Source organism: Phoenix dactylifera, chromosome 9, assembly GCF_009389715.1.
Source record: "Phoenix dactylifera cultivar Barhee BC4 chromosome 9, palm_55x_up_171113_PBpolish2nd_filt_p, whole genome shotgun sequence".
In the NCBI taxonomy this organism is placed as follows: Eukaryota; Viridiplantae; Streptophyta; class Magnoliopsida; order Arecales; family Arecaceae; genus Phoenix; species Phoenix dactylifera.
In genome coordinates, this window is record NC_052400.1 from 776,671 (window position 1) to 788,220 (window position 11,550).

An 11,550-nucleotide genomic window follows, 5' to 3' on the forward strand; every position below is an offset into this window, starting at 1 on the left:
TTGCTCAAAAACGTAATGTGCTTTTCTATGTTTATATAGGGCATGGTATTATGTAGAGATTACTAACATTTTGCTCTTCTTTCATCTCTTGCACTTCATTTAGTTCTTTTTCAAAAAGACTATTAGGTCATGATTTCTTTACAAATAATATTATGTTTCTCCTCTTGTTTTTGTTCATTAACGTTAGACCATGATGAGTCAAAAAGTTCTTTTTTTTTTAACGAAAAAGGTCAAAAACTTTGGAAGAGATGACCATGTGGTATTATATAAACTAGTACTTGGCACGAGCAATGCACATCCTTCATTTAAAAGGAAAACATTACATGAAGCGCTGTGATACCTAGGGTAATTGGTTCCCAGCTGCATAGGTTAATCTTTCAGTGATGCACTGTTTCGTAAGCATATGCAGAACAATGATACCTAGGGTAACAAATGTGCGCCCCATCCTTGATAAACACTATAAGGAAGGCTTCATAGTCCAGAATGGTGCTTGACTCTGAGCCATTCCCATTATAACACAGCTAAAAATGCATGTCTAGCTTTCATGAGCTTCACTTAATTGGCATATAACTTAAAGACCGGTTGAAGCAAACAGCTTTGCTATCTCTCGTGACTGCAGCCATGTAAGTGTATCCACTGCTTTCAGCTAGACACAGAGTACAGTTTCAAATTCATGCTGGCAGTTTTATTATTGTTGGTGTGCATACACAACACAAAATCTACTTAATTACATTTCATATCACACTTCTGGATTTGATTTTGAGTTAAAAGTCTGTGCATGCTTGCCAAAAGAGCTGACTCACATGTATTCTCGCAATAGCCTTGAGTTCCTGTATGCTGAACAGAAAGGAACTCAAGGTTATCTCGCAAGAATACATGTGAATCTGATCAATTCTTCAAAGGAGCTTTTTTAAGCTCTTAAATATGTTAATCCATAATTGACCTCATTCATTTTGCAGCAAGATTGTTTAAAAGTTACATGTCCATTAAACATATTATGTTAGTCAAGTTGGGACCTTAATAAATTATGTTAAGTGAGGTTTGTTCAGGGCTCATGGGTACCATCATGAATCGGGTATGAGCAGTGTTCTTCCTTAATTACACCAAGCAGTGCCTGTGGCAAACATGTCTCAAACTTATTTCTCCCCTTCTTGCATCCTACTCAACTGATCAATGGATGTCCCTGAAATTACATGACTCACATTAGTCTTTGATATGCTGCAGGTGGATTCAAGCAGAGGAGAAATTTTGTAAACAAAGGGGCTACAGGTGTGCATGCATTGGGTGCATACCAATTTTATACATAATCTTTTTATTTAAATTAGCTGCCATTCAGTCACTTGTTTTGGTTCAGCTGTTGTCATATTTCAATTGTCATGTATTTGATGCATGATAATTCTGGACATTCATAGATTCTTGTTAGTTGACCTTTACAATTCAATTCATTCAACTCCGGTACTCTTTAAGTGCAGTTATACCTCATCTGCATAGAAGATGAAAAATTTGTGAAGGTAAGGTTTTTCTTCTGCTCCTTGCGACCCGGTGCTTCTTAATTTTGTTGGCAGTCTTTGGGAATCAATCAATGCTATCTAGAGAAAGCTAGAGGAATTGGTAACGAAATTCATGATCAAGGTTGAATAAAAGAACAGTCTGTTAGTCAGCTATTCCTTCTGTCATCATTTGTGACAGGTCTACTAAAAGGTCTGTGCAGGGTTTGATGCATATATGACCCAAACTGGCTTGGAGCAAGATTTAGTGTCATATCCAATCTGTCCAATGGATCTGGTGGTTGGCCAGGATTTGTTTTGGATCCAATCTTGTTTCAACGTAGCATTTATGTCCCAGACATAACAACTTATTTCTGTCAGGCCGGTCCATGAAAACTAAAATGTAACCTTGTGTTGGATCTCTATTTAGGACCTATGAACTAATCCATGGTTCTAAATACTAGTCAGCGCTCAATTGGACAAGGATCATGAGTTTGTGGGGTTATCCACAGCTCGTTTTGAAAGAATTGCGAAATAGATAAACTGAAAGGGCCAGAGAAATTGCATGAATTGTCGGTAACGGGAGAAAAGTTCAGGACTGCATCTAAAAAGTGGTCTACTATCTGAAAATCTCAAATGTTAGTTAATTATGCTACCTTCATTTCAAGCTCATCGAGTGGCCTGACATGATTAATTCAAGTTATCAGCGTTTCTCACATCAAATGGTTAAGTGCAAAACTTAATATATATGGGTTCTTTGGGTAGAATTTTGTTCTTCTCATTCCTTCTGCAATACATAACTTTCAGTCAACCTAATTATAGATTATAATGAGGAAAGTTCATTGACAATGATTATGTTCTACTTATAACATTACTTCGAACAATTCTTTCATGATCTATTTGTAACATTACTTCGCACCATTCTTTCATAGATGTAGCCTGACATTTATCCCTCTCTATTCTCTAGTATCACCCCCAAATAAACACTTCTTCTGCAGAAAAGGAGCATTCCCAAAAATTTTACAAGTTATACTGAGGAAGAAAAGGGTTACAATCATAATGAGCATTGAATTTAATACGTGATAGTTGAAGGAGTTTAGCACTTTTTGTCCCTTCTAAGCATTTGCCCTTCTCTTCATCTTAAGAACCTTGAGTACTGCATATTTAAGACAAACTCCATTATGTTCTTAAACTTAAAAAGAAGCCCCATAAATTTCAGGCCTAGGCCATCCAAAGGCTCAACCACGCCGCTGAAGTATTCCAGCACGGTAGTAAGCAAAACTTTATTGACCTGTTTTACAGGGAAATCAAGGATCAATTAAACAAAAAATAACCATGAAAACTGAAGCCATGGACAAAAACGCCAGTAGGGACTGAACAATATATGATAGGCAACCGAGATGGTGAATATTAGGGGCATATTTAGTTGGAAGGAGTTAGATTCTGAAATGGAAATGGAAATAAAAGACTCTCATTCTAACTATTTATTTAGAGGGAGTCCCACTCCCATTCTGATTCTAGAAGAAAATGAAAATTTACCTCAATCTCTCAAAATCCAATCCCCACTCTCCCCTAACATTTAAAGCCCATTCTACTTCTGATTCTGGTCATGAACCAAACGTGCGGGTAATATAGCAATTCTGGTTCCCATTCTAATTCATTCCAATTCCAATTCTAGTTACAGATCAAATGGCACCTGATTTCTCCTCGAATGCTCCGTGTGCCCTTTTGCCCCTACTAAAATTACTTAGAAACTAAGGGTGCATTTGGTTTGCGACCGGATTGAAATTGAAATGGATTTCAATGAGGAATGTGTGGCATATTCTCCTGCGCATTTGATTCATGACTGGAATCAAAATCGAAATCGGATTGAGATTGAATACTAGGAGAGATTCAAGATTGGGTTCCGAAGGATTGATACATTTTCATTTATTTTTGAAATCAGAATGAGAATGAGACTTCTCCCTAACCAAATGGCTAGAATAGAAGTTACTTATTCCCATTCTCATCCCAAAGCACAACTCCCTCCAACCAAGCATGCCTTAAAGTTAATAAATGGTGTTCTCCACATTTGTGATGGCTGCATTGCTATTCATAGGTTTTTTTTTTTGGGGGGGGGGGGGGGGGGGGGGGGGGGGGGGATAAAAAATGATTTCACTCAATGAACTATACAATAGCGCTGCTGGTAATATTTATATGGATAGCCTGTGAAAACACAACGTGTATATTTTTTTTACTTAGGCAAAAAAAGAGAAAAAACACAAAACAAATCCAAACAGCCAACACAGGTATTCCAATCCAATGCACATAAGAGTAAATCATATAGAATTATAAAAGCCAGGCAGCGACAATATTAAATGTCAAAGTAACCAACTAGAATTAGAACAGCAACATGTTCATCAACACTAATAATAGGATTCCTATGCTATTGGATAGCTATATATCCGTCTCTATGATTGGGTAACGTGGTGATGATGTACAACTCTCTGCGGTGCAAAGCATGCATGGTAGAGGATCCAAACTCATCAACTTTTATCTAATGAAAGCTCGATCTTAGGCCTATTTAGGCTTGATTGTTACACCTCCAAGAATGATCCCTCCCTTCCACCACTCACTATCATCTCCATACATGCTAAACGCCACTTTGCCCCTGGTGCCGGAAATCAAGCTGAACTCCCCACCATGGATCTCATGCCATACGTTGCACGCTTTTCTATAATTCTCCAGGACTAGAGTTTTCCTGCTCTTTTGCCCGTTTGGTAAGGTCACTTGAAATGTGATGTGGGATGAGTGCCACCCAAACGCATCATCCTTAAACTTGATCATGTAATGGACCTCATATGTTGAACGAGAGAGTTTCTTTGCATCCAAGGTCCCCTTCACTTCAATCCAGTTCACCTGAATGAGCTCTGCACCTTCATCAAACTTCAACTTACTGGCCAAAAAAAAAAAAATCAGCATAAATTAGCATCATTTTAAAAGCTACTGTTAGGGCTCCCAAGCACTCGCACTTGAGATTTGCATTAGTGGTTGCACAAAATGCAGGTCTAAAACCAGGGCACATCGGGTCGTCGAGTACAGGCTAAACCTTTAGATCAAACAGGCTGATATTTTTCAGCCATATTTTTATTTGGCCAAATTGTGGGATAGATTTGGTTGCCAATCTGAACCATCATCCACAATGTGCACCCATAATTTTTATGTTCCATTTTTTGTCATCTTTTGTTCGCCTACTTAAGAGATAATAATACTTAATATAAAAAAAAATGCATGTCTGATACCTTGATTCATGTTTGTTTAGGCGCACCCACTGCCAGAACCTTGAGTCATTGCCCCACGTTATGTCCAAAGCTTTTGCACGGAAGTGAAAGCCATCCCTATCTTCCGATACTCCCTGTGAAAACGTAATGAAAAGTAGTTGTATCTGTTATTAGTATCATGCATCAACTAGGCATGAGAAAGTTGATTGAATAGAAAGATGGAAATCGGAAAAAATTCATTATTTGACAAAAAAAAATCAAATATAAATCTGCACATATATTGGAGTAGTCCTATGTCAAAATATCATTTCCAAAACATTAACGATCAAATCTTCTCTTGTTTGTCAAAAATATTTCATTTTTTTTTGTTTTTATTTTCACATATTCACAGCAAACCAATGAACTATGACATAGAATTCTTTTGAGAGAGTAAATATTTTTCATGAGCATACATCTTGATCAAATTAGCATACAATCATAACAATCTTAACATAAGATCGTTTTTATGCTCGTGAAAAATGTGGCGATGCATAATTTTTAGAGCATCAAACATATTTCTTCGCTTGTTTTATGCAATTCTTACAAGAGCCCATATATATATAGTTTCCATTTGATAATATTAATCTAAAACTCCGACGAAACTGCTCGAAATTTTCCTTTAACCAATATGAAAAACTAATAACAAGATTTGTTTCCAACTTACATGATCACCTGTCCAGTGAGGGCCATGGGCTTGGTAGCTCATCTTTAATTTCGTCTGCTTTGTCTCTCTTCGGTTAACCCTGCACTCTTCCCTTTGGACCTCAACTATCTATATAGCGTATATATATATATAAGCTTGAGCTATGCCTAAGGAATCTGCTTTTATTGAAAAGAAGTTTTGAATCATCGGACCATTAACTCTTTTAGCACCGTCCAGGCTTGCAAGATTCCGTATGAGGACCGTGTCACCTTGGACGCGGTGCAACTTCTTCTTTGATAAAGTTATGGTGATTGATATATACGTGGAGGATAAGACCATGTTAGGCATCACACACAAGTATTCGTCATTTAGTTTGATACGTGAATATCTCTAAGACAACGTCTTAGAATAATACCCTAACTCGCCTTCCAAGACAAAGTCTGCCGACTTCAGTTCATTTCCGAAGGCTCTCCAGAATATCATCTAATGCGAACATCGACCTAAATGAATCTATGATTTGCTGGTCTTTTTGGCTGCAGCACAAAGTACATAGTCATCTAAACCCAGAACATATATATATATATACATATATACTATGATCAATCCGTTTTCACGAATTTTTTGAAACTATGGGCTAACTCCAAAACTGGCAGCTGGGAACAATCCATGCATGCATGTTCCTTTTCTTGCACTCGTCTTGCTGTTTCCTGGAATAAGTTTCTTCCCCGGGAGGGACCATACCAAATCTTTTCCTTCTCACTGCCTCCTCGGCCGGCACGCTGCTCAGCTCGGAAACGGAAGTTTCGTTCGCCCACGAGGGGAAGGAATAAAGGAAAAAGGCCATATCGCGTGAGAAAGAAAGGTGTGAATGAAAGAAACCACGGGCGAAAAAGAAGGATGCGGCTGAGAGTTTCAGAAAAAGGAATTGGAATCGAATACGTCGGTTGCGAAATTTGATATTTCTATCACCATCCTCGTCATCATACAACAGCGGCAAACTGAATATAAACTGTCCACCTCGACAACCAAAGCAAATCTCTAGTCCTTTCCTGGATCCCCCTCGTTCAGGACGGGCGTGCTAGGCCGATCGGCCTCTCGGACGCGCGCGCCGTCCCGCTGTCGCGCCTGGGCGCTCGCGCGTCCGCGGCGTGGTCGCTCGGTTCTGCGCAGGGCCGGGCGCCCCCGGCCGAGCGGCGCGCGGGCGCTCGCGCGCGGCGGGGGCGCTCGGGCCGTCGCGCGGCCGTCGCGCCATGGCCCTGGCCCGGGCGGGCGCGCTCATGTTCGTTCTTTCTGGTGCGCGCGCGGCACGGCGCCCGGGCCCTTGCTCCGCCGAGCGTTCGGGCGCGGGCGCGCGCGCGGGGCCTGCCGCCCGGCCCTGCGCGCCTTCGAGCGCCCCGCCTCGCGCGGGTGGGCGGGCACCAGGGGCCGCGCGCGGCCGGTTGCGCGCGCGGCCGGGCTCGACCGCCCGTGGGTCGAATGTCGGTCGCGCTTGGGCCGAATCTCGGGGGCGCTCTCGGAGTCCGTTTCTTGGGGGCGGGCACGGTCTGGCCCGTCGGTTTGGATTGGCGCGTTGGGGCCGCGCCCGATGGTGCTGAGCTTGGCTCGGCTGTGTGTGGTTTGGCCTCCAAGGCCCGTAGCCTTTCCAAATGAGTCCCTTAGTCTTCGCGGTATCTCGTGCTCGGTGATGCTCCGCTGTCGGCGCCCTGATGGCGACCCCTCCTTCATGCGTGTCCGGGCCGAAAGGCTCCGCGCGTGGGGGATGGGCGCGCGGGGAGCGACGCGGCCGCGATCGTGTCGGCGCGTGAGCGGTCTCGGTTACGCATCCCGCGGCGGGCTCCCTGCCTCGCTGCAGCCAACCGCCGCTGGGTGCTTCCCTTCACTCCTGCTCGGTGGGCCTCTTTCGTGCCCCGTTGCGATCCGTTGGTTTGCCCGTGCGGCCTACCCCCCTCGTGGGGGACACGTCGGCGTCCCATGTGCCTCTTCCGAACCCCTCGCCTTCGCTGCGGCGGGGGGCGGCCCTCCTTCGGCCCTCGAGCGCGCTTGGTCGGGAGTCCCTCCGTGGCCTCCCGTTCCATCCGGCCGCTCTGGTCTCCGGGGGCTCTCGCGGATCCGGTGGATTTATCGAATACAACCGTTTGATATGCCTTATAAACTGAATATAAGTAAAAAATAAAAATCAATGTGATTTTCTGCGATACCTTTTCTCAATGGTAGTTATTATGAAGTTAAATTTTAGCCCTCCAAGCTTGTTGCATCAAATTTACTGATCCATCCATCCCTTTTTATAATTCAATAAAAAAATATTTCAGGCATTATATTTTTAGAAATTATCAACCAAATATGTTAAAATTATTTTCTCAAACATCATATTTTTAGAGATTATCTTTGCAGAAAAAATATTTCAGTAAAAAAAAAAATCCAAACCATCTTTCCTTCTCCTTCTCCTCTTTTTTTTTCTTTGAGTTTTTATTGCATAAATAAATTGACAAATCACGTTCACCTAAGTTAATGTTGCTGGCCTACAAACTAATAAAATTCTCATAAAGTTGCATAACTGATTGACCAACCATCAAGGAAGGCATCATGGGAGCTACATGAAGGAAATCATGCAGCGAAAATAGAAAGTAATTCTTGGACCCACAGGTCAAACCAGTAACCTTGTTCGGCAAGGATGACCAAAAACCGGACGAGACATTCTCAATTGATGCAAGGCCCAGGTTTCAAACTCATTTCCTCGTACATTTCCAAGGGAACAACAGGCAACGTTACGCTCTCGTGATTCCATTCCCATCTCTCTCTTACGCCAATTAGATAGCAAGCTTTACAAAAGAAAAATATGACCTCTTTGGCATAAGTGACAACTCACCATCCCACCATGCCGACATCAAGAATGATTATTTTTCGCGGAGATTTCTTCAACCAAAATGTCCTTGCGCACTTTGCGCCACCGTCAAAAAATGAATGACCATCAAACAATAAGAATGCATATTATTTGATGTGGTCTATTTCTGATGGCGGCCATCCAACCATGCATATTATCCTCCATCCTTGTCATGACAAATACCCCCTCGATTTCATACTCATTTCCTCGTACATTTCAAATGGAACAACAAGCAACATTATGCTCTCGTGATTCCATTCCCCTCTCTCTCTCTCTTACGCCAATTAGATAGCATGCTTTACAAAAGAAAAATATGATCTCTTTCGCATAGCTGACAACACACCATCGCACCAAGCCGACATCAAGAATGATTGTTTTTCGCAGAAATTTCTTCAACCAGAATGTCCTTGCAGTGTTGTTCATCTTTGAGAAGCCATCATCAGAAGATGAACAGCCATCAAACAACAAAAATGCATATTATTTAATGCAGTCTTTTGCTGATGGCGGCCATCCAAAGGTGCATATTATTCTCTATCCTTGTCATGACAAATATCCCCATTGGTTTCAAACTCATTTCCTCGTGCATTTCAAACGGAACAGCAGGCAGCATTACATTCTCGTGATTTCATTCCCATAGCATGCTTTACTAGGGAAGAATATGATCACACCAAGCCGACATCAAAAATAATTATTTTTTACAAAAAAATCTTACTGCAAGGTACTATTAATTTTTAAAAAACTATTATAAAAAAAAATGAACGGCATCAAACAAAGCTATCAAAAAAAAAAAAAAAAGTAAAGGGGGGAATCCTATCGCTCCCGCGCCCGTCCCTATCGCTCCCGCGCGGCCCCTCTCCCCGCCAAAAAGGGGAGAATCCCCCCAAGCTCCATTTGAGTAGTGATATCTGGTGAAAGTTCTAAAATACTTTCGCAGAGTTCCACCTCTCTGATGCCAGAACTTGAAGTATGCATTCCATTTGCCGAAGGATAGGCTATAGACAAATGAAAATGGCATCCAACCATCTGATTGGTGTTCTTGGTTCACTTTTATCCTTGGTTCCACAGATTTGATGATAAATTTTGTGTTTGTAACCAGTCACAGGGTTGAACAAGATTTTATTCTACCAAAAGAAAGGTCGCTAACTCAAAAATTTTCCTCTCATGCTGGATTTTCAATTGGTGAAGTTTGTTTTTTTATATAGCCTATCGATGAATCTCAGTGAGCCATGTTTAGGGGAGAGTTTTGAAGAAGCTTTAATCATTATTCACCATTCATTTTACCGATCTATTTACCACTGCACTCAAACTAGCAAAAATTATTAGGATAACTGATCAAAGAACGGTCAGAAGGCTCAGAAACATGTCATCATATGCTTACCAACGATCTCTTATCGAAGGAAAAAGCTGGTGCCCTTAGAAATTTAAACAACAAACTATCTGTTAAAAAAAAATTATTCAACTTTTGATTGATAAGCAAGTACAAGTTTTAGGTTCCAACCGTGGTGGGGCATCCCAGACTCTGATGCGTCCGGACTTCAAAATCTATCCATATGGAGAAAGAAGAAGCGAGAGAAAAAGAAAGAAGGAAAGATTAAAAAAAAAAAAGTAAAAAAAAAGAATAAGAAAAAGAAAAGAAAAGGAAAAAAAAAAGGAAGGTGAAAGAAAAGAAGGAAAGAAAGAAATATAGAGAAAAAAAAAGAAAAAGTAAAGAGACATGGTGGATATCTACTAGGATACACTATCAGAACTACTGTCTGGATGGGGCAAGACAGTAGAATATCCCATTCTATGGAGAGAGCGGGACGACAGAGTATCCTATTCTATGGAGAGATCGGGACACCGTCATCTCACGGAATTTAAAATCTTGAGCAAGTATGCATATGCTCACCGACTCAAAACCTAAAGATGGTTTGGATCAAAAGACCCATTATTTGAGAATGAAACGCAAGATTTTCAAAAAAGATCGCCGCATCTGTAGGTACCTTAATTTGATACTAATTTTGTACCTCCAATCCATCATTTAACAAGTATTCATGAATCAATGCATTACATACAACCACATAATTTACCGATCAAATAAGAAAACCTAAGAGGACAGCACACTAACCATGTCATGCTATAACTAATGTACTAAACCACCACCTGTTGTATTAACTTCTCCAATACCTCCCTGAAACCTGAAGTGGACCAGGCACCAAGATTTCAACTTCAGTAAAGCTAGACTCACCAAAAGGTACTAGCTACAGAAAGGTATACTGGAACATTTCATGAGGCAGGAATTATAGAACCTCTTGAACTCAATGAGACCTGGTGAGGATCCAAATGTACCGCATTGGAAATTAACAAAAGACCATAATTCTTCATCAAATCCTCGTATACTTTTCTGAATTTCGGGTGATTGAGATGCTCCTTCTATTCTTTTCAATGGAAAACTGCTACTCCTAAGAAGATTCCGATCTTCAAGGACAGAATGTTAGCTTTACCTCTTTCCTCTTCAACTAGAATTTCAAAACTATCAATTATATCCTACTTCATTACCTAAATGCAAAGCAACTGTGGATGAATCTGCCAGAAATTCTTAAATTCAAAGGATACGCTCCCACTGCATTGTAACTAGGGATAGCGACAGGTTGGGTCAGGTCAGATTGAGTTCGGGTTGGGTCAACTTCAGGGCCAAAACCCCTCAACCCGACTCATTTGTAGTTGGGTTTACAAAATATAAACCCATATTCGACTCATTTATTTATTTGTAATTGGGTTTCTCTCATTAATGAATTAACTCAACATTAACACAGTTCATTCTGGAAGAATCTGTTCCACTCCGTAAAATGGAATGGTTAATTCTAAAGTTATCCCCAAGTTTCAAGATAGCTTCCGTGGCTTGTGAAGGAGCAATTGGTGAATGAAAGATCATTATTTGATTTGTTTTCATAGTTCTAATCAGAATAACATCTTTCAAATTTAAATTTGTAAATTAAATTTTAGAGCAAATTATAGAAATTCTTCTGAGATTAGGAGTAAATTATATTTACAATCAATAGCCTGAAAAATCTACGCGTACCATCCTTAAGTTTATTTTTATCCAACACTTTAACTCATAACTTAACAAAATATTAGTCGAATTGTTAACCGTAACTGGAACCCAAATGCCACTATTTGATTAAAAAAATTAAATTTAAATAACTAAAATAACTTTAAGTAATATAACAGGCACCCAACGATAAAAAAATATGTGCATCC

The 11,550-nt window shown here is 40.7% G+C and overlaps 2 protein-coding genes across 2 annotated transcripts in view; one reads left to right on the top strand and one right to left on the bottom strand.

Annotated features, from left to right (window-relative positions):
- The window catches only part of LOC120111963, an 82,037-nt gene extending 80,562 nt beyond the window's left edge, over nt 1–1,475 (top strand). The window contains exon 12 of the mRNA XM_039130535.1: nt 1,225–1,475. Coding sequence (XP_038986463.1) covers nt 1,225–1,307 — 83 coding nt within the window. The 3' untranslated portion in view covers nt 1,308–1,475. The remainder of the gene's footprint in view (nt 1–1,224) is intronic.
- A 2,314-nt stretch (nt 1,476–3,789) lies between these two features.
- LOC120111833 (uncharacterized protein PHLOEM PROTEIN 2-LIKE A4-like) lies at nt 3,790–5,573 on the bottom strand. Its single transcript, XM_039129751.1, has 3 exons — nt 5,451–5,573; nt 4,769–4,881; nt 3,790–4,422 (listed from the first exon to the last, which is right to left on the bottom strand). The coding sequence occupies exons 1-3, from the start codon at nt 5,490–5,492 to the stop codon at nt 4,047–4,049; spliced, it is 531 nt and encodes a 176-aa protein (XP_038985679.1). The 5' UTR covers nt 5,493–5,573; the 3' UTR covers nt 3,790–4,046.
- Nucleotides 5,574–11,550: the final 5,977 nt, after the last annotated feature.